This window comes from Oncorhynchus clarkii, chromosome 18 (genome assembly GCF_045791955.1).
Source record: "Oncorhynchus clarkii lewisi isolate Uvic-CL-2024 chromosome 18, UVic_Ocla_1.0, whole genome shotgun sequence".
NCBI classification, from domain to species: domain Eukaryota; kingdom Metazoa; phylum Chordata; class Actinopteri; order Salmoniformes; family Salmonidae; genus Oncorhynchus; species Oncorhynchus clarkii.
The window spans coordinates 41,341,546-41,365,716 of record NC_092164.1 but is presented as its reverse complement, the minus strand read 5'-3'; the positions used below and the strand labels follow the sequence as shown (position 1 = coordinate 41,365,716).

Here is a 24,171-nt window from a genome sequence, read left to right as displayed (position 1 = left end):
TGCCAGATTGAACATCTTGAGGAACAAAAGGTTCATAGATGACCAGCGGGGTCAAATAATAAAATCATAGTGGTTGTTGAGGGGGAAACAGGTCAGTACCTCGGGAGTAAATGTCAGTTGGCTTTTCATAGCCGAGCATTCAGAGTTCGAGACAGCATGTGCGGTAGAGAGAGAGAGTGAGTCTTGGGGACCTTTAATGCTGCAGACATGTTTTGGTACCCTTCCCCAGATCTGTGCCCGACACAATCCTATCTCAGAGCTAAAAGGACAATTCCTTCGACTTGTTTTTTTGCTCTGACATGCACTGTCAACTGTGGGACCTTATATAGACAGGTGTGTTCCATTCCAAATCATATCCAATCAATTTAAATTTACCACTGGTGGACTCCAATCAAGGTGTAGAAACATCTCATGCATGATCAATGGAAACAGGATGCACCTGAGCTCAATTTCGAGCCTCATAGCAGAAGGTCTAAATACTTATGTAAATAAGGTACTTCTGCTTCATCATTATGTGGTAATGTGTGTAGATTGATTGAATTACATATTTTCCTCATCAATTTTAGAATAAGGCTGTAACCTAACAAAATGTGGAAAAAGTCAAGGGGTCTGAATACTTTGATTGCACTGTATAAAACAGAGGTGTATGCACACATGCATAGGCCTACAAAATGGCCTCAAATTTAAACACACAGGCCTAGATTTAAATACCTCACTGTATACATTGCGTGTATGTGTAGATGCCTAACAAGTACATCAGTACAGCGTTACTTGTTCTACAACTTCTGCTTGACCACAGAAGCAATGATATCCAGAAAACTGCTGTTGTCATCCGTTACAATGCTCCTGTCAAGAGAGAACGTATAAGCCCTAGGGCATCAGTAGTTAGGTCAGTCTACGGTTTTCGCTTTCATATTCATAATTTCCAGCACATTAACTATAAACACAAAATTGTGGACACCCCTTCAAATTAGTGGACTTGGCTATTTCAGCCACACCTGTTGCTCTGGCCATGCAATCTCCATAGACAAACATTAGCAGTAGAATGGCCTTACTGAAGAGCTCAATGACATTCAATGTGGCACCGTCATAGGATGCCACCTATCCAACAAGTCAGTTTGTCAAATTTCTACCCTGCTAGAGCTGCCCCGGTCAACTGTAAGTGCTGTTATTGTGAAGTGGAAACGTCTAGGAGCAACAACTGCTCAGCCGCGAAGTGGTAGGCCACACAAGCTCACAGAACGGGACCGAGTGCTGAAGCGTGTAAAAAATCGTCTGTCCTCGGTTTCAACACTCAGTACCGAGCTCCAAACTGCCTCTGGAAGCAACATCGGCACAAGAACTGTTCGTCAGGAGCTTCTTGAAATGGGTTTCAATGGCCGAGCAGCCACACGCAAGCCTAAGATCACTATGCGCAATGCCAAGCGTCGGCTGGAGTGGTGTAAAGCTTGAGCCATTGGACTCTGGAGCAGTGGGTATGCGTTCTCTGGAGTGATGAATCCCGATTCACCATCTGGCAGTCAGACAGACTAATCTGGGTTTGGTGGATGCCGGGAGAACACTACCTGCCTGAATGCATAGTGCCAACCCCATCGAACACCTCCGGGATGAATTGGAATGGGGACCAACTCCATATTCATTTCCATGATTTTAGAATGAGATGTTCAACGAGCAGGTGTCCACATACTACATGGCCAAAAGTATGTGAAAATAGTGCGTTTCTATGTTTTGAGGTAAAAGATAGCGGAAGATAATGGTTTCCAATGACAATGGTGTGGTATTGTGTGATTTTGACCAATTATGAATAGGTATTGCCTACTAATTGGTTGATGATTTAAGTATTTACAATGACACCATCTTTCTACTAAAAAAACAGAAAAGTTCAATTTTCAAATATGTCAATGATGGGGTGGTGCTGGATATGAATGAAACATTGTGACATTTCCCTAGTACACCATAAACATTAGATGACAAAACAGTGACAACATTAAATGACACTTGAAAAGTAATGACTGAGTGAACCAAATTAATAGAACTAGGAAATTCCTCAAAACCAGACAACAGCCAAACTGATTATATTGATTAGGCCCATTTCACACTTTTCACAGAAACTGTGCTTTTTGAAGAGTTGTGAATGCATTTGTTCTGCTTTTGCCTGGCTTGCCGGGTTCACAGTTGTCAAGACACATGACTGGCGGACAAGACTAGTTCTGCTTGAACTCTGAAGAGCAGCTTCTGATTCAGTACGTGATATATAGTAACCTTTTAAGGGAACAGTCCAAAGTTTGACCAAATCAAGATCATACAACTGAATCATAAGGATGTTTAAAATTATGCAGGGATTTTTGAGAAGTATTCTCGTCTTTAACTTTGAATTCCCTTGCATTGAAGACAAACTCTGGGTCCACAAATGGTAAAGCAATTTAAATAATTTAAGCAAATTAGTCATGTATTTAGCCAATAAATGTTTTGAATAGACCATGACAAATGTGTGACTTCAGTGTAAAAATGTTTGTGATAGTGTAGCAAAGGGAGTCAACACCTGTCTTTAGGCCTCGGGCAAAGTAACTCATAATTCAAGTACAGCTCAGCACACTAACAGCTTCTGAACTTGCACCAACAGCCCCAAATGATCAGTCACATTGGTGCCGTGACTAGCAAACTGTTTTTGTTCCTTAGCCGCAATATTTGCTGCAGAGGAAGTGAAAGATAACTATGGAACTCTGAGGCAAAATACCAAGCTTGTGTCTGCAACTTTTGATTGATAATTGATGACTCATGCAAGCTCCTAGTGGTAACTGTTAATGCCAATTCTTTAAATCAAAAAGAACTTGTGCGGTCGAGTCACACTGACGACCCAGAAGTAACATCCAGTCGGTTAACTTGGCAGCCCTAGATTGCTTCAGGAGCTTTGCCATCCCTCTCTAGTTTAACACCAGTTGCACTGTGTGGAAAGTCACCTTTCACCACTCCACTTAGTCCTTCTCAAAGCTCAGGGATAAAGGTAATTGTTTTTCCTCCATGCCCACCCCACCTACGAAGTGGCTCTTTCCAGGCCATGGGGACACAGTGCTCCTTTGTTGCGGAGGTCATGAGAAAACCACATCAGCTGAGGAGTTGGTGGGGGGGGACGTGAAACGTAAAAATCAAACTGTTGCTTGTTTGTCTGGGCAAGGCCTTCTCTACACGGCCTTACTCGGGACCCCCGTGTGTCCCGTGCCAAGCTTAGAAGGGGTTGCTGACCACATTTAGCTTGAACGGTTGCCAAGGACTGTTTGCTTCACTCCTTCGGGCCTCATGAGACTTGATCTGTGTGAAGTTGTGCTCTGCAGAGAGTTTACGTCTCGGCGCGGGTCTGCAAGGGTGTTGAGTCTGACGATTAATGTGGCCATGCATGGGGGTGTGAGAGAGTGCAAGAGCGTGGCGTGTTTGTGTTCAAGGTTTGTGAGGGATATCAGCCAACGGACATCATTCATAACCACCCCAGTGAGTCAGAAGAAACTGTGCGGGTGTGCGTGTGTGTGAATGTTCGATCTGAGTGTAGATGAACTTTGAGGTTGTGGGAGAATCTACTAGTGTGCTTTCTGCCCACCCCAGGGAGAGGGAGATGTGCCCAGTGATGAGTGTGGTCTGAGAGGCCTGTGCTTCAAAAGGGATATGGTCCTCCACTGGGTTTCTTGCTCAGTCACGCAAGTGGTTGCTCCAGGAAATGTGTGGATGTCAATACACGTGAATGAATAAGAGAGACATACGGCCTCCTGAGTTGCGCAGCGGTCTAAGGCACTGCATTGCAGTGTTGTGTTGTGGCGTCACAGAAGTCTGGGGTTCGATCCCAGGCTGTCTCATTATCAGCAGTGACCGGGAGTTCCATAGGTGCAGTGCACAATTGGCCCAGAGTCGTCCGGGTTAGGGGAGGGTTTGGCCAGGGGGTTGACTCAACTCCTTGTGGCGGGCCGGGTGCCTGCAGACGGAATTCGGCCGTCAGTTGAACAGTGGCACTCTGGCACATTGGTGCAGCTGGCTTCCAGGCTAAGCGAGCGGGTGTTAAGAAGCGTGGTTTGGCGGACGCATGACATGACCTTCGCTTCCCCCTAGCCCGTTTAAGAGTTGCAGCGATGAGACTAGGTCGTAATCATGAAATGGGGAGAAAAGGGGGGGTAAAAAATTACACAAAAATAATTTTAATATCAAAATGGGGTCCTGGGCAAAAACGGTTTGGGAACGAACCACTGATCTCATCCTCCCAGGCAAGGCCATAGAAGAGACCATTGGTTGTGACTAAACACTGCTAACAGGCACAAATCTAACATCATCATTAAATTTGCCAATGAAACAACAGTGGTAGGCCTGATCACCGACAACAACGAGACAGCCTATAGGGAGGAGGTGGTCAGACCTGGCTGTGTGGTGCCAGGACAACAACCTCCTTCAACGTGATCAATACAAATGAGAGGATTGTGGACAACAGGAAAAAAAGGACCAAGCACGCCCCCATTCTCATCGACGGGGCTGTGGTGGAGCAGGTTGAGAGCGTCAAGGTCCTTGGGGTCCACATCAACAACAAACTAACATGGTCCAAGCACACCAAGACAGTTGTGAAGAGGGCACGACAAAACATATCCCCCCTCAGGAGACTGAAAAGATTTGGCATGGGTCCTCAGATCCTCAAAAGGTTTTAGATGCACCATCGAGAGCATCCTGACTGGTTGCATCACTGCCTGGTATGGCAACTGCTCGGCCTCTGACCGCAAGGCACTACAGAGGGTAGTGCGAATGTCCCAGTACATCAATGGGGCCAAGCTTTCTGCCATCCAGAACCTCATTACCATGCAGTGTCAGAGGAAGGCCCTAAAAATTGTCAAAGACTCCAGCCACCCTAGACATAGACTGTTTTCTCTGCTCCCGCACGGCAAGTGGTACTGGAGCGCCAAGTCTAGGCCCAAGAGTCTTCTAAAGAGCTTCTACCCCCAAGCCATAAGACTCCTGAACATCTAGCCAGATGGCTACTCAGATTATTTGCATTGCCCCCCCCCCCCCCCCTTTACACCCCTGCCACTCTCTGAGTGACTAACTCTACCTACATGTACATACTACCTCAACTAACCGGTGCCCCCGCACATGGAGTCTGTATCGGTACCCCCTTGTATATAGTCTCGTTATTGTTATTTTACTGCTGCTCTTTAATTAAGTGCTACTTTTATCTCTTATTTTTTTAAACTGCATTGTTGGTTAGGGGCTGGTAACCTGTTGTATTCGGCACATGTGACTAATAATATTAGATCTGATGTTTGGTGCTGATCAAATGTTCAGTGTGTGTGTGTGTGTGTGTGTGTGTGTGTAGACGGCACTTAGAACACAGATCTGGAAGACAAATGGCTTGGCCTGAATCCAGTTCTGACTGGCTTAACCAGAACTCAGCACTCAGAGCCCATATCAGATGCCACAGCGAGGGGGGAGCAGGTACAGTATTTTAACTCAACACAGCTGGAGTGGAAGACAGGGCAAAAGCGAGGAATTAAGTTTAAAGACTTCGCTCTAAATAGTAAAAGATCCAACATTTGTGTCAAGGCAAGTGTGCTGGCAAAAACAGAGAAGCCCAAAACCTCTGAGCTCCTTAACGGTGAATAAAAAAATGAAAAACTAGTACACACTTATGTTGATTAGAGTTTAGACACTTCACACCGTAGAGTTGGCCATGTGAGACATTTGGCAGAGGGAGTGACTACTGCATTTCCGTACTACGGTGTGGCTCTATGGGTCATGTCTCATGGGTGGGTTACTCATGAATGAGCAACGGACTGGGCTACTGTGTGAGCAGTCACCCATTTAGAAAGAGGGTGAAGTGGGGGATGGGTGGGTGTTGCGCAACACGGCAGATAAAACCTGCCATCCTGGGGATTAGGAGGGATCCCGTCCCGTACCTGTCAGCGCGCGTCATCATCCCTCCGCTGCCTGCACACACGGGGTTGAGGCTCATCTCAGTGACGAGATGAAGAGACCTCAGTGGAAGTTAATCCTGAGAGATTCGCACACGGTTGTGAATACAGGACATATGTTTCTCCCTTTCTCGCCTCAATTTGAATCTAACTAACTACCATAACGGCCATCCATTTGTAATGACATCGACACTCGTGTGATTCATTGTGTCACTCATTCATTAAAAAGTGTGGATCTATAAAATGTGTGTGGGTGTGTGCACACGCATTTGTACACAACTCGCGTTGTGCATGTTGCATGACGCCAACCATCTTAGTGGTTGGCTCCAGCTGACTGAGGCCCCACTGCCTGAGGCTGAGTGGTTAACTAAAGTCTGCTGGAAATGGGGATGTGAGAGTTTGCTAACGGCAGAAATGCGCTACCCGAGGACACTTCCTCAAAACCAATGAGACGAGGAACTCCAAATATCCGCATGTCAGCATAACGAAAATGAGCAAGTTCTGTAAAGCTTAGTGAAAAGTGATCGGTTTAGGTCCTCGCTCATGGCCAACTCAAACACTATTCTGTGGAATTCTAAACAGCACAGAATGGAGTCACGAGCAGTTTAGTTTGTTAACACGCAAAAATGGTCATCTGTCTCAATCAGAAAAGAGTAAACTCATTTCGCTAACAGACCGTGAGCAGAAAGAACATTCTTCACAACTTAGGTGTTCAGGGCAGGTGCAGAAACTGAGGTAAACATTTATACACCACATTCTTAAAGCCAGGCAACTCTCCTGCATTTGTAAAACATCATTATTATTATATATATTTTTTTAAATGTATCCAACTACAGCAAAGGTAGACCAGATACTGAGGTCAATAGGCTATGCCTGGCAAACTGGAAGAAAAACATTAATGACCTAGCATACTGATCTGACCACTGGTCTAACATAAGACAAACTGCTTTTGTAAGTTAGGCGACTCCCGAACACAAACTCCAAATAACGCAATGTTATTGGGAGAAAATGATAGGACTTACAACAAACCTTTAAAGCAGCAGGCAGGTTAAGGCATCAGCCTGTCAGGCTCTCTTGGTCATCCCAGCTACAAGTAGCAGAGATAATCAACATTTCGAGCTGCATGGGAGGACGGGAACACCATGGGCTTCTATCTATTAAGTCCCTTAATTCCCTGCCTGCCTCCAACACTCCTTAAATGAGCTCTGAAAGGAGGAAAGACCCTGGAGCAGCTTTGTTTACTTTCACCTCTCACGAAATTATAAAAGATCATTACCCCAGACCCCAATCCCTTCTGACCCTAAACAATAAGCATTATTGGAGATGCTGATCTTGGGTCCCGAGTTGGAGGAAGTGTTGTCAACTTTAAAAACTTAGCGTTTGTGCTGTTCCATTGAGTGTGGGGAAAAATGGGTCTTGAATGGGGTATTGGCATCGTCTAAGAGGATGGACATTTTTCCAGTAGTTCAATCCAGGCTTCCGGGGAAGCCTAAAAGCTTACCCTTTTCACACTACTGAGCCGAGCTTAGCTGTACTGCAATGGCCTGTTGCTGAAACCATGCTGAAAAAGGACAATGTGATTAGATGCATCCGAGCCAGGAAAAAGAAAACAGTTTGGGACGGCACAAAACTGTAAAAAAAGGGTGAGTGACCCCATTAGTACTATTCCTGAGCAAAACATACAAAAACACTCACGCAACCTAATCTGATACTGTGCCCAAACAGAACAAAGCCACAGAGAGGAATCAAAACAAAAGGCTTCACCTAAGTCTGCAAATGTATCCGCTTTCACATTTATTTTTCTCAATCAGGTCATCTTCGCTTCCTGTTCTTCTAGTCAGACACAGTTTGGGCTTCCGTTTGTGTTATACAGCGAGTCCTCTTCAATGTGAATTTATTGCGGACGAAATCACGGAATCCAGACAAAACAGAATTCAACAATTCTCAAAAATGTATTTAACTTAGGACATCAACTAAACGTATTAAGCTAAATTATTAGAATTCATTTTCCCAAGTTAATAATAAGACATGAACAAATTGCATCAGTGATTTGTATTTTCTGCAACTTTCTGAAACAGGCACAGGAATGCCTCGGTCTGTGTGTGTGTCAACACTGGTGTAGCCATTAGCGATGATGCTAATGATAACCTTCTTATGGTAGAGATGGAGAGGCGCTTCCAAAAAACCCTCTCATTGAAACGTTTACATTTGGCAGAATATGATTATTTGCATCAATCCAGTGGCCATTTGTTTTGCAAACTCTGCAATCACATGTGTGCAACATTGCTAACTAAACAACGGTGTCTTGCTGGTGTGCACTGGCATTAAAAGTTTAACTACACACAAAAATCTAAATGCACTAATATTTTGCCCAGACTTCCAAAGTGGTCTCCTGATATGGTTTTAAGCATTGTTGTGGACTAAGAAAAGCAACTACATTGGATAGGGATGCACAATATCTCGGAATTGGTCGATATTAGCTAAAAATGCTGATGTGCATACCTATATAACGTAGCTTAGCGATGCACAGATATGCCATTTTTACCCGATACCCAATATTTTGAATTTTAGCGGTCTTTTAAGCATTTTAGTACAGTTAAATAGTTGAAACGCACACACACCAACAAGTCACTTTGTTGGCATTTACGAATGTCCCCATTACCAGTAAAACATAATCAAAAACCTATTTCTTTCACTTACTTGCTCTGCTGTTTCGTTGTTCATTCTCAACCAGGATTTCATCATACTGAGCCGCCATTCGAACTACTGACTGGAGAAATAAGCTCATCAACTGCGTCTGCAGCAGACCCTCTCATGGCATTGAAACACCTGCTCAACAAAACTTGCAAAAGTACTCCACTAGAGGCTGTAAACTAGAGGTCGACCAATTATGATTTTAACGCCAATACACTTGTATTTTAACTTAGTACATAAATAAAATCAATTTAGTCTCATAAATAATGAAACATGTTCAATTTGGTTTAAATAATGCAAAAACACAGTGCTGGAGAAGAAAGTAAAAGTGCAAAATGTGCCATGTTTAAGTTCCTTGCTTAGAACATATGAAACAGCTGGTGGTTCCTTTTAACATGAGTATTCAATATTCCCAGTTAAGATGTTTTAGGTTGTAGTTATTATAGGACTATTTCTCTCTATACCATTTCTATTTCATAGACCTTTGACTATTGGATGTTCTTATTGGAGTTGATAGGCTTGTCATAAAGTCAAACAGCGCTGTGCTTCAAGCATTGCGAAAAGCTTTTGGCAAACGGAGGAAAGTGAGGGTTGAATGAATGCTTACGAGTCTGATGCTGCCTACCACTGCTCAGTCAGACTGCTCTATCAAATCATAGACTTAATTATAATATAATTAAACACACAGAAATACAAGCCCCCGGTCATAAAATATGGTCAAATCCGGAAACTTTTATTTTGAAAACAAAACATTTATTCTTTCAGTGAAATACGGAACCGTTCCATATTTTATCAAGCGGGTGGCATCCCTAAGTCTAAATATTGCTGTTACATTGCACAGCCTTCAATGTTATGTCATAATTATGTAAAATTCTGGCAAATTAATGACGGTCTGTGTTAGGAAGAAACGGTTGTCACACAGGTCGCAACGAGCCAGGCGACCCAAACTGCTGCATATACCCTGACTCTACTTACACTGGTCGCAAGAGAAGTGACAATATCAGACACCGCATTGATTATATGCACCGCAGGACAAGCTAGTTAAAATAGTAATATCAACCATGATTGATTGTTTATTTATAAGTTAAGTTTAATACTAGCTAGCAACTTCCCATGGATCCTTGCTGCCTGCACTCACGTAACCGGTGGTCAGCCTGCCACGCAGTCTCCTCGTGGATTGCAATATTATCGGCGTCCAAAAATGCCAATTACCGATTGTTATGAAAACTTGAAATCGGCCCTAATTAAAATGGGCCATTCCAATTAAATTGGTGGGACCTCTACTGTAAACAAGCGATTCGGTGGAATTCTCTGAGCCTCTTTAATGTGTCACCACCATGCTCACTGCTAGGTACAAGGACCGCTCACTGCTAGGTACAAGGACCGCTACTTTGATGGAGACAAGAAACAGGGTTTATGTGAAATGTTAGACACAGCTGGATAAGATAGAAATGGACACAGTGACAATGAAGCACAGAAGAAGAGGACCCACGACAGGCCACGGACAGAGCTGAAACTTCACTGCTTGACATGTGATGAAATCCTGATTGATAATGAAACGACTGAACAAATTAACAACGAAACAGCACAGCAAGTAAATGAAAGAAATAGGTTTTGATTATGTTTTACTGGTGATGGGGACTTTTTGGTCCGTGTGTGTGTGTGTGTGTGTTTCAACTATTTAACTGTACTAGAATGCTTAGAAGGCCACAAAAATGTTAAATACCGGTTATCAGTATCAGGTTTTTTGGCAAGGAAAACTTAGGATATCGGTATTGGCCAAAAATGTCATATCGGTGCATCCCTAACATTGAGTGGGATTTTGAGCGAACCCCTGCATTTTTGGGGTGCAAATGGAATCAAGGAAAAACAAATGGGAGAAAACAGAATTTGGGCAAAAACTAAAAGGTAGTCAGGCAAAAAACAAAAACATATGATAGGGCCCTATGAACTACACATTATTATAGGACCTGAAACAGTCTGCCAAATTGTGCCAGTGTCCTCATCTTACCCCGTAATATTTGCAAGTCAGGGGCCTACTCGATTCCATTGATGACACTGCAGACTATTACCCTGTTTTACTGAGTAGTTCTCGTAACTCACTTCCGATGTTAAGTATAAATCCATTAGGGCCTCGGTCTCAATGGCCAACACAGCTTTTAAACAAAACACAAGCCACTGAAATGGCCATAGAAAAAGCAAAGCAGAGATAGGTGAAAATGGTTCAGCAATTTGCACAGTAAACACTGAAGACACATTGAACTGAAACCTTCTGGCAATCCCTTGAGGTTATCTGCATCTTAAACGTAAGGAATACAGTTTGAAATTCCAAACATAGATTCAACAGCTGAAAGAACTAGAAGCTTAGAGGATAGGCTACATTTCTATTGGAAACTGCTTTGCGTGATATTTGAGCAGGAATGGAGACATTTTCAGTGCAAACTAAGGCAGGAACAGTAGTGTTATACAAACAAATGGCCAACGGTGGATACTATTTACTTTATGTTACAACTTCCAACACTTAACTGGAGCAAACAAACTGAAAGTTTAAAAAACATATTACAACATTCCGTTTTTTTTATGTTACTGCCCAGCCCCTTCAAGTGGAACTGACAGTGTTTTAGCCACATTAAATCTTATTAAAATCTGTTCATAATAACCACCTTGGAAGAATATACCTTTTTATTGTATTATATTTTCTGAAAAGTGAGCACTGTGCGTTCCTTTTCACGTTTTCATAGAATTTTTGGGAATGACAGTGTAAGGCATTTGTGAATATTCTATAGCAATATAGAGTGGGAAAGCACTGCAGTAAATAAAACCTAATAAAAACTTTTCATATCTGCAAAGTAGTTCAAACGCTGTCAGTTCCACTTTAACAATAGTAATGAATACACGCTTTGAAGACCATGCAACAGTTCAAAATCACTGTGATGTCATCCGCTGGCTGCTTCGTTAACCATAATGCACGTCTCATTAGTACGTCGTTAGTTGGGGCAAAACTCGGGAGGTCTTCTTATTACGACCGCAGAGAGCAGTGCTTTGTACGAGTGAGACAACAGCTCAACTTTCATTCCCCTCTCCAGAATATCCACAAATGATGGATGGCAACAGACCACTCAAAGTTATTCCATGTGAGCCTGTGAAAGGCTCATGTGGGACAACTTTGGAACCAACTATAAAACGTGCACATAATGACAGCGTCACCATATACAGATGGCAAAGATGTGTATTTTGGTCTGAAGTAATCATCTCTGCTCAGAGACAAGTAGGCAGTCATTGTAAATACGAATTTGTTCTTAACGGACTTGCCAAGTTAAATAAAGGTTAAATACATTTTTAAAAAGTACCCAACGAGCATTGATCATTCGTAAGTGATTGATTCTTGAAAACGAACTCAACACTGAATCGGCCTCACCCAGTTAGAGGAATGTTTAGCAATGCTTGTCACTCACGATCGCATTTCCCCCCTGTTAGCGCTGTTGCACTTCTGACCCTTCGTTGGTCCCGTTGAAGCTCTATCTAGTCATATTAGGGATGCAATTACTACCAGAGCTACAATGGTGAGAACAATACTTACCGTGCCATTCCAAGTCATTGACATTTTTCATATCATGATACCGAGTATAGGAGCATAGTTCAATTGGATGTACAAACGTCTGTGGACTGGGTGGGTCTCTCCAGCCCAAGCAGGGCATGATAGACAAGCATTCACACCAAGAGTGTCTTTATGATCTGTTCTTAAGTTTAAAAATATATATATTTTATAATCCATAGCTAAATACAGTCACTGGAGAGTATTCACAGCTGCAAAGTACTTGGCTTTAAGCGACTGTCACTTTAAGACGGCGAGACTAAAGGAAAGCCTTGGAATGCATCACTGGATTTCAAAAGTTCATACTCATAATCGAGGCGCTAACAAGATCATAAAAAGTGTTTGACTTACCCATAGGAAACGAGACCCGGGGGGTAAGCCTGGCCAAACATGTACCCATAACCCCTAGAATGACCACGATTATAGGGAGTGGGCCTTGGCGTTCCATGATGTCCCAAAGAGGGAGGAGAGCAAAATCAGTGCTTGGGAGAAAGCGTCTGGCGAAAAGTGTCCGTTGTTTGTCTGTGTTAAAGACTGGTTCTGTCGAGGGAGCACAGAGGCAAAAGCCACTTCCTCTTGTCTCTGGAGCCAGCCGTCATCGCATCTGAGGGAGAGAGAAAAAAAGAGAGAGAGAGATGGAGTCAGGGGAGGGAGGGTCAGAGAGAAAAGCAGTACTCCCTTGGCACTGTAGAGTTGTGGGTGGACAGAAAGCCTGCTAGCAAAGGAATGACTCATTTCCCAAGTCTGCACTAAGAGGAACAAATAACTTCTGGGATATCCCAGAATTACTTAATGGACTAGTATATTTCATGTACAAGTAGGCATCACCTACCTACACAGGATGTTCAGCGAAAAAAACATTACAAGAAACCTCAAGGAAAAACCCAAATTCAATAAATTACTCATGCAGTGTGAAATAATTTTGGGAACAACTAGAGAAACACCTGACAAACTGATATCACTTAACAATCACTTTGAAATTCTATTTGACATAAGGAACATCATGGAGATTGTGAGAAATACAGATAAGACCTACTTTACTCTAGGTTGAAATGACTGCTACTCACAACAATGTGAACCTTTTGATCAAGGGAAAGGTATTACCAACATGTTCACTGATATCCATCGTGCAAGCTAATTAAGGACCTATAACAAATTTAATATTTTGCCTAATTCCACTTTGTTTTTCCAGGTTCCAGATTTTTCCCTGTATTCAGGCATTCGCTCTTAATAGAAAAACAACATTTGATGTCCTAAGTCAGGGTTCCCCAACTGGCAGTGCTTTGATTTGGCGCCCGAAGTTTGGAACAGATGTCCAACATTTTAAAAAATATATAGAAAAAAATGCAAAATGACCTCCAGCAGGCCACAAATGTGCATGTGTCTGCTCAAACGGTCAAACAGGTGGTATGAGGGCCCGACGTCCACAGGTGGGGGGTTGTGCTTACAGCCCAACACCGTGCAGGACATTTGGCATTTGCCAGAGAACACCAAGATTGGCAAATTCGCCAGTGGCGCCCTGTGCTCTTCACAGATGAAAGCAGGTTCACACTGAGCACATGACAGACGTGACAGAGTCTGCAGACGCCGTGGAGAACGTTCTGCTGCCTGCAACATCCTCCAGCATGACCGGTTTGGTGGTGGGTCAGTCATGGTGTGGGGTGGCATTTCTTTGGGGGGCCGCACACCCCTCCATGTGCTCGCCAGAGGTAGCCTGACTGCCATTAGGTACCGAGATGAGATCCTCAGACCCCTTGTGAGACCATATGCTGGTGCGGTTGGCCCTGGGTTCCTCCTAATGCAAGACAATGCTAGACCTCATGTGGCTGGAGTGTGTCAGCAGTTCCTGCAAGAGGAAGGCATTGATGCTATGGACTGGCCCGCCCATTCCCCAGACCTGAATCCAATTGAGCACATCTGGGACATCATGTCTCGCTCCATCCACCAACACCACAGACTGTCCAGGAGTTGGCGGAAGCTTTGGTCCAGGTCTGGGAGGAGATGCCTCAGGAGACCATCCGCCATCTCATCAGGAGCATGTCCAGGTGTTGTAGGGAGGTCATACAGGCACGTGGAGGCCACACACACTACTGAGCCTAATTTTGACTTGTTTTAAGGACATTACATCAAAGTTGGATCAGCCTGTAGTGTGGTTTTCCACTTTAATTTTGAGTGTGACTCCAAATCCAGACCTCCATGGGTTGATAAATTTGATTTCCATTGATAATTTGTGTGTGATTTTGTTGTCAGCACATTCAACTATGTAAAGAAAAAAGTAATAAGAATATTTCATTCATTCAGATCTAGGATGTGTTATTTTAGTGTTCCCTTTATTTTTTGAGCAGTGTGTATATATACACACACACACACACACAGAACAGAAATATAAACTCAACATGAAAAAGATTGAGTTACTGAGTTATTGATTTTATTGAGTTACAGTTCATATAAGGAAATCAGTTCATTTAAATGAATTTATTAGGCCCTAATCTATGGATTTCACATGACTGGGCAGGTACGCAGCCATGGGTGGGCATAAGGCTACCCACATGGGAGCCAGGCCCAGCCAAATCAGAACAAGTTTTTCCCCCACAAAAGGGGCTTTATTACAGATAGAAATACTCCTCAGAAATATTAGTCAGTCCTTGCCTCTCCAACTGTCTCCACCCTGGTTTCTCTCGCCGTGTCAATCTATTTCTCCCTTTCAGTTTCTCTCTCCCTCACCCTATTTCTAACTCTCTGGGCAATGTTGTGAAGGATGCTGGTATCGCGTCGGGTGAGATGTGCGCACGCGAGGCTACATTCCAGCAAGGCACTAATAGAAAACAGAGCGTTGTCTGGGGGATCTTTATCAGAAGACTGGGGCGAGGGCCACGGCACCAGCATTATCAGGGACCCGCTTCTGCAGACCCGGTTTCTCAGGCTCGGTAGACACGGTTAAATCACTGGGCTAGCTGGCCAACATCAGGGTTTTTCCACCACCTAGATTGATCCTGTAGTACTGGGAGATATGACCTAACATCTTGATTTTTTCAACCTTACAGGCAATTCACATCGAAATATTTTCTCGAAATAAGCTTAGTTGTACAACTAAAAAGTTCAAATACACTGCATTTCAAAAAGTCAGCAAAAAGCTAATGAATTCTGTGCTTGCGAAATTATACCTAGGCTAAATACAGTGCCTTAGGAAAGTATTCATACCCCTTGACTTATTACACATTGTGATACAGCCCAAATTCAAAATGGGTTAAATATACTCTAGTGGTTAGAGCGTTGGACAAGTAACCGAAAGGTTGCAAGTTCATATCCCCGAGCTGACAAGGTACAAATCTGTTGTTCTGCCCCTGAACAGGCAGTTAACCCACTGTTCCCACTGGCCGTCATTGAAAATAAGAGTTTGTTCTTAACCGACTTGCCTAGTTAAATAAAATGTTTAAAAAAAGAATTACTTGCCAACGTACAATCATTGGACAAATCTTAGGAAGTCTCTAGATTTTGCTCACCTGAAGTAGAGTATCCCATGATAAGCTGTAGACCACATGTGTGGTTCCCACTGTGAAGCATGGAGGTGGTGGTGTGCTTGCTGGTGACACAGTATGTGATTGATTTAGAATTCAAGGCACACTTAACCAACATAGCTACCACAGCATTCTGCAGCGATAGTCCATCCCATCTGGTTTGCGCTTAGTGGGACTATAATTTATTATTCAACAGGACAATGAACCAACACACCCCCAAGCTGTGTAAGGGCTATTTGACCAAGAAGGAGAGTGATGGAGTGCTGCATCAGATGACCTAGCATCCACAATTACCCAACCTCAGCCCAAATTGAGATGGTTTCGGATGAGTTGGACCGCAGAGAAGGAAAATCAGCCAACAGTGCTCAGCATGTGTGGGAACTCCTTCAAGACTGTAGGAAAAGCATTCCTCATGACGCTGGGAGGGAATGCAAAGAGAATGCAAAGCTGTCAAAGGAAAAGGCTACTACATGATTCCATGTGTGTTATTTCATATGTCTTCACTAATAAAGAAAACCCCTTAAACTACAAACTTTTGACTGGTACTGTATGGCAGTTATCAGCTTTACAAGGTGTGTTGAGCCTAATGTGCTTAATTTTAAGAAGTATTTGGCCACTTTAGCTGTGATACAGACCTTATTAAAACATAGGCCTATGAGAAAAGGGCATTGTTTCTAATGCTGGGCATCATTCACAATTGATAATATATCATTCACAGGCGATAGGCAAATATTGTCATCCATCAGACTATTCTTGATTTAATCTTGTCTTTACATATAACATATAATAAATATACACGTGTGTGAGAAGTTTGTTTTGATTTAGAATGGACCATTGTCATGCACCTGTTTCGATACAGGTGCAGCGGGGAAAAAAAATACGTCACCTATACACTTATATAGCAAATGGAGGACGCTTTTCCCGTGGTTCATTTTCATGCCAGCCAGGTAGGCTATACTCTGGTTATAAATATAACCAATGTGCTTAATATTAGGAAAGTTGAGAAATAAATACACTAGGCCTAGCTGATGGGATCCTCTTTTTAGTAGAGGCCATCACTCGGTTTTCTCACGCAAATGCATAGCCTATAGAAATGTTGCGCAACATGAGATCTCGTGAAATATTTGATTACATTTTTGAAAACATTTGCATTTATGTCAGAGCGATTTAGAGGGACAATAGAGTGTTGAGTACCAGGCAGTCAGAAAGTTTGGTAGGCTATTGATGACCAGCATCAGAGCTTGGAGAAGCCCAAATACCTTGATTAACCTCTCTGAACCACCCATCCCGGATCCGGTATAATTGTCATCAGCAACGCTGAATAGCATAGCGCCACAGTCAAATAATATTACTAGAAAATATATAATATTCATGAAATCACAAGTGCAATATTGCAAAAAATAGCTTAGCCTTTGGTTAATCCACCTGTCGTCTCAGATTTTGAAATTATGCTTTACAGCGAAAGCAATACAAGCGTTTGTGTAAGTTTATCAATCGCTCAACAAAACAATAAGTACACTTAGCATCAGGTAACTTGGTCACAAAAATCAGAAAAGCAATCAAATTAATCGTTTACCTTTGATGATCTTCGGATGTTTTCACTCACGAGACTCCCAGTTAGACAACAAATGTTCCCTTTGTTCCATTTTAACTCCTAAACATATGTAGACTTGCCATATTAAAAAGGGTTGAATATTTGACTCAAGCCACGACAACGGGCATCATGGTCTTGTCACGACGCCCCCATGGGGCACTCTGTTCACAATGTTGACATAAGCAAACATCTAACCCACACGACACCATACACGCTATCTGCCATCTGCCTGGTACAGTTGAAACCGGTGAAGTGCACACTTCTAAAGCGTGCGAATGGCCATTTAAGGTGAGTATTTGCCCACTGAAGTCGGTTACGACGTCAAACTGCAGTCAGGTCAAGACCCTGGTGAGAACGACAAGGACGCAGATGAGCTTCCCCGAGACAGTTTCTGACTTTTTGTGCTAAATGTTTTCGGTTGTGCAAACCCCCAGTTTCATCAGCTGTCCCGGTGGCTTGTCTCAGACGATCCCGCGGGTGAAGAGGCCGAATGTGGAGGTACTGGGCTGGCATGGTTACACGTGGTCTGCAGTTGTGAGGCCGCAGACCAGAGAAATGAACATTCAATTATCTGGAAACTGCTTTGTTGGACATTCCGGCAGTCAGCAAGCCACTTGCACGCTTCCTCAAAACTTGAGACATCTGTGGCATTGTGTTTTGTGGTAAAACTGGGATGTCTACAAATGTGTGCAAAAAAAACATGGAGAAATAAGCTTGTGCTAATGGAACATTTCTGGGATCTTTTTTTTCAGCTCATGAAACCTGGGACCACTACTTTACATGTTGCGTTTATACACACACGTATGTATGTTATGTGGTCACCCCTTCAAATTACTGGATTTGGCTACTTCAGCCAGACCCGTTGCTGACAGGTGTATAAAAATCGAGCACACCACCATGCAATCTCCATAGACAAACATTGGCAGTAGAATGGCCTTACAGAAGTGGTAAAGTAAAAACCCAAACTCGTCTGTGCAACAATACCGTTTTATAGTAAAATATGGTATACCACCCTGCCTTAAATATAATACCCATCATCCGATTTGGACCAATGCCACCCACAGGCACCCCCAAATCATAGGGTAGACTATGGCAAGATCCAGTTGTTCTGGGTGAGTTATAACTTTACAGGCAATATAATGTCTGCATAAAACCCTCATTCTGCAATTCTGAGAAAAGACAGAATATTGCAAGTTTTTTTTATGAACATCTCATTTGAGAGAAGACGACCTCCTGTGTTTTGACATTGGCCAGTATTGAAATCTGACATGTATGATAGACATTTTTGCGATGTAAAGTAGTCCTTCCTATTAACCAGTGTAGTGAGAGTGGCTTTATGGCAATGCTGTGTCATACCGGACTAATTTCTGCCTGCTTGAACAGCAGTATCTCAGATGCACATGAAAACATCTATAGAACATCACTCAGAGGTGCACAAAAAAAAATCTATATTTTTTAAAAGGTGAACGTTTTCTTTAATTTATAAGCAGAGGCAAAATTAATCTTCAAATACTTTTCATTTCACAGTACCATTCTAATTTACAAGTTTACTTTGGTGCGTAAGTCTGAATTGGGGCTAGACAGAACTTTATCTTTAAATAAAAATACATTTTATATGCAGCTTTCCCAAATCAGTCAAACGAGAACGGTGCAAAACAGAGCCACCAAAACAAAGGGATGAGGCGAATAAGCAAAGCAAACAGAAACAAAGCTTTTCTGTGTGAGAACTGCTTCATTAAGAATGCGAGTTGCGTCCACAGCGACAATCGTTCATATGGTTATAATGTAAAAATGCACGGGTCAAAACCATCAAAGTCCTGGCCCGGTATAATCCGAGACAAAATTGGGGACTAGGGTTATATGAAAACGTCACTAGGACTCATTGTGGTAGGGGTAACCCCAGCTGCAAAGAAAGAGGAGAAGACAAGAAAGAGAAGACTCGTCTTTGTCCAAGCCAGGCTCCAGATGTGACATCGAGAGAGTGGGACAGAGAAAGAAAGAGCAAGTGAGAGCGAGGCAAAAGACAGAGGCCTAGGCCCGTGGGGTTGCCATGACTACAGCAGATCTGACCAGCCCGGAGCGTAGAGTGGCGAGGAGGAGCAGCTCCGCAGACCCCCATATCAATTAAGTTCATGTCAATTAACTTGTGCCATTTCTGGATTACTCATTAAACTAAAAAGGTCCGCAACAAATATGATGCGTTTAAAAAAGGTTAAGTGTACAATACTGTTTACATATCTGGCTGTGTTGGCAAAATCACTACAAATCCCATCGAGCCAAGCGGTAAGAGGCTACCCGTTGCCACAGTTCCAAGAACAGACAGAAACTTCCAGCTAACCTTACAACTATGTATGTCAAAACCGAACTTGGATTCGTGTTAAGGAGCAATGATATCCTTCGCTGCCGTTGTCTTACACAACAGATACCCCAAACCAGTCATGACTATTTCAATAAATCATTTAAGTTTATTTCCAGCAAATTTCTTGGTTACATGATTTTATAACTAGCAACAGAGTTTTGAAGTGTACGGTGCAGTATTTATGACCTTTAGCAATGAGGGCGAAAATTAGCATAGTTCAGTTAGCCAGCCAGGGAAAACAAGCTTGGCACAGGATATAGCTGGGCGCACATGCCCACTAGGCTAATTAAGGACAGAGGTTATATTTTTTATGCCCTGATATCTGGAACTGGCTGCATAAGGTTTAAAAATGAACACATTAGATGACAGATTTATAAGAAGAGCAAATTGATATACAATCCCAAAATCAGCTGTAACTGTCAGTCAAACAAAGCTTCAAATTATGTTTAAGTGAACCTGAAAACATTAAAGAAATAGCAAAGTCACTTCCATACACAGCAGACTCATCCTCCTCACCACTCTATTACCAGGTCTGACGAGGGGTTTGGGGTTTTAGTTGAGTGTGCGGGTATGCGTGCGTTCATGCGTGTGTCTAGCTGAGGTTGAGTGTGTTTATCTGCATGTCTAATGGCGTGTATCAGTGTGTGCGTGTGTGCGTGCATGCACACATGCTGCACAACAGTTTTTCCAAGAACAAGCCAATTAACTAGGCTGCAATAGCACACTGCCACACACTCTCTCCCCCCCCCCCCCCCCGAGACTGCCTGGTGACACCAGTGTGCAAATGAAGCATACAAAGCCTCTTCAATAGACAGAAACCACTAGACACCTGCACTTCTGCCCACCACGCACCTTTATCTGCTTTCACATACTCCTCACTGACTCATGATATGAAGATCTGAGGGAAAAGCCCCCATTTATGAACAATACTGTCAGACGAAAGGGTTGGAGAACTTCAGACTACCAGCCAGGCTATAAAGCATCAGCATGTCCAGAGGCTGAAGCTGACTTCAAACAAGATGCTTGTGCTGTGCAGGCTTTGGTTTCAAGAGCTGTGGAGATCCTCAACCAATGACAGAAGGAGGCTTGAGCGATATACCTTTTTTTCCCCAAAAATACAGATGGTATGATTTTCAATACCATAACAAAAAGTATATATAGTGTGTGTAATAAATATATATATGTAGACACTTTCAAATGAATGGATTCAGCTATTTCAGACACACCCGTTGATGACAGTTATTTAAAACAGCCATGCAATCTCCATAGACAAACATTGGCAGTAGAATGGCCTTACTGAAAGGCTCATTGACTCAACGTGGCACCGTCAACTTTACAACAAATCTGTTTGTCAAATACAAATACAGCATACAATGACATTCTAGACAATTCTGTGCTTCCAACTTAGATCAGTGTGGAAAAACTTGACTGGCCTGCACAGAGCCCTGACCTCAACCCCATCAAACACCTTTGGGATGAATTGGAACGCTGACTGCAAACCAGGCCTAATCACCCAACATCAGTGCACGACCTCACTAATGCTCCTGACTGAATGAAAGCAAGTCCCTGCAGCAATGTTCCAACATCTAATGGAAAGCCTTCCCAGAAGAGTGGAGGTTGTTATAGCAGCAAAGGGAGGGGACCAGCTCCATATTAATGCCCATGATTTTGGAATGAGATGTTAGACGAGCAGGTGTCCACAAACTGTAGGTCATGTGGCATATATAAAATGTGTCACATAAATTGTGTCCAGCGCAGGGCTCCAGCTATGCATTTGCTTTGCTAACTTGATAGTTACGAGGCTAGATGTCAAGATCAAGCTTATTGGTTAGAGCAGAGACATTCAATCCCCTCATGCCTTTGTCTCTGTGTGTGTCCAATTTTTTTTGTTTTGTGAAATAGCACCCCTTGTGCGCACATTCAGTAATACAGTATGTCCTGGTATGGTACAGAAGCGGTATAACTATGACAATCTGGATACCACCCAACCCTAGACAGAATAATTAGTTTGTGCGCCTCTGATGCACACTTCAACCATCTATCCAATTTTCCACCTGAGTGGGTAAGAGCAAGACAACCCTCCCTCTCCATCCCTTTGCCACAATGAAACAGTCAGTCAATGACTTCCTTCATATTTGCAGCCAAGCATGGCTTTCCGTTGGCATTAGATCTGTCACAGAATAACAAAAATGCATTAAAATCACTTTGAAACACAAATGTAGCCATTTCATGGGTTAGCCTATATTGCATGGGTATTCTGCATTCTCCATCTCCGAGCAGCAGTGACAATGGAATCAGGAGGTAGACTCACGTTTGAGAGTGCGTAGACAATCCTAACCTACATCTTTAAGATATTATTGACCCAGTCAAATAACTTGATTTATATTTGTCACATGTGTCGAATACAACAGGTGTAGATCTTACAGTGAAATGCTCACTTACAAGCTTTTAACCAACAATACGTTTAAGAAAAATAAGTTAAGTAAAAAATAGATGAGTAAAAAAATATCATAAGTAAAGAGCAGCAGTAAAATAACAGAAGTGAGGCTATACAGGCGGTACCGGTACAGAATCAATGTGCGGGGGGCACAGGTTAATCGGCCTAACTGCTTGGAAATGAACAGACTAGCTAATGAGTGTTTTAGGCCTGATACGGTTGGTCATTATATCAACAACTGAAAAGTTTCACCAAGCTGTATGAGTTTGGTTGGCCAACTTCACTGGGCAAACAGACAACTAAGTCAAAGGTTATGAACTAGTGAATATAGCTTATTTTTCCACTGCTGATATTATTCGACACCCACAAACATTGGATTCCAGAGTGAACGCTGCAAACTGAATTCCATAACAGTAAAACAACAAAAGTACAAGACAAATGGAAAACAATCCCCACATTCCACTCCCAAAACATTCCACAGCGCGAGTCAGCCAGAGGAAAACACGTGTTTTCCAAAGTTCATCCCATAATTGTTGCTTTCTCTCGGTTTACAACACCCAGCGCGCAAAAGGCATTCAGAATCGTTTGCAAAATACAGGCGTGTATTATCACAAATCTTGTTTTGTTCCGTTCCCATTCACAATGCAAATTCGACAAAACATATGAAGTCTACCACAAGAGAAACGTTATGCTGGCTGTAAAATGGGCCGTTTACAAATCAAAACGCTCACTGAATGAAAAGCTGAACTAGCAACAATGTTCCGGCTAACAACGTTAAGTGGTTGTGCTGGTTCAAATGTACTAATGTAAAGTACATAGCTAGCCTATCTAACGTGCTCTACTGCAAATAAATTGAAAAAGGCTACTAAAAGTGCCTACTCGTCAGTGTTCTTACTTACATCTCAAAGGGCAGAGAACAAGGTATCTTCACGGAATGCGTTTATGCGTGTCTTCTCCCGGCGTTGTTCTATCCAGCGCACCCTTGCGTTCAGGTAGGCTGGATTGGTGTAGTAGTTTACGCCGCTCAGGTAGCAAGCTCTGCTCTCGCTTCCGAACGAAATAAGTCGTGCCCACAAAAGGAAACCGCTGACCGTAAACATTTGCTCTTGGAGCTCCCAGTGGAAAAAACGCCTGTCTGCCTGGCCTGCCTCCTCCCATATAATTGTATGGCCCCCGCTCAGCAAAGTGAACACACGGTTGATCAACAGATTACCGTAGACTATCTATCTTGATCAACAGGCGCCATCTATAGGAGGAAACCGTTAAGACTATAACCAAAGATTGTATTATCCTCTGCTGTTGATAACACAATATTATAGGTTATACAGATCAAATTCACTATGTTGCTTGTGGTCACATCATTACATTTTCCCTTCATTACAATTAATGTTAATACATTTTTCTCAATGCCTTTGTCAACTTTAAAGCCCATTCTGGCTTTTACTAGTATCATCCACTACTAACTTCAGCAGAGCATTCTGGCAGACATATTACTTGACACTCTGTTTGTTCCACATATCCAGGTTTTTAGAAATAACAATGCTGATTATAATAGGTCTACTGTAGTATATATATAAGCAATATGGCACGAGGGGGTGTGGTATATTATTATTATACCTTTATTTCAACAAGGAACACAGACTGAGACCAAGGTCTCTTTTACAGCTGGCCCCTGCATGTACATGTTTACACATACAGTTTAGGTAATTAGGCAATTATAGTCAATGAACTAATCACTGATCATAATCTTGATGTGATTGGCCTGACTGAAACATGGCTTAAGCCTGATGAATTTACTGTGTTAAATGAGGCCTCACCACCTGGCTACACTAGTGACCATATCCCCCATGCATCCCGCAAAGGCGGAGGTGTTGCTAACATTTACGATAGCAAATTTCAATTTACAAAAAAAAAAAATGACGTTTTCGTCTTTTGAGCTTCTAGTCATGAAATCTATGCAGCCTACTCAATCACTTTTTATAGCTACTGTTTACAGGCCACCTGGGCCATATACAGCGTTCCTCACTGAGTTCCCTGA

At 42.7% G+C, this 24,171-nt stretch overlaps 1 protein-coding gene across 2 annotated transcripts in view; it reads right to left on the bottom strand.

Moving 5' to 3' along the window:
- The window catches only part of LOC139373524 (semaphorin-4A-like), a 45,028-nt gene extending 21,708 nt beyond the window's left edge, over positions 1–23,320 (bottom strand). The window contains exons 1-2 of one of the 2 annotated variants that reach the window (XM_071114134.1): positions 23,033–23,320; positions 12,577–12,829 (exon numbers count right to left, since the gene is read on the bottom strand). In XM_071114134.1, coding sequence (XP_070970235.1) covers positions 12,577–12,673 — 97 coding nt within the window. In that variant the 5' untranslated portion in view covers positions 12,674–12,829; positions 23,033–23,320. The remainder of the gene's footprint in view (positions 1–12,576; positions 12,830–23,032) is intronic. The other variant, XM_071114132.1, reaches the window with a different exon arrangement.
- Between the last annotated feature and the right edge of the window lie 851 nt (positions 23,321–24,171).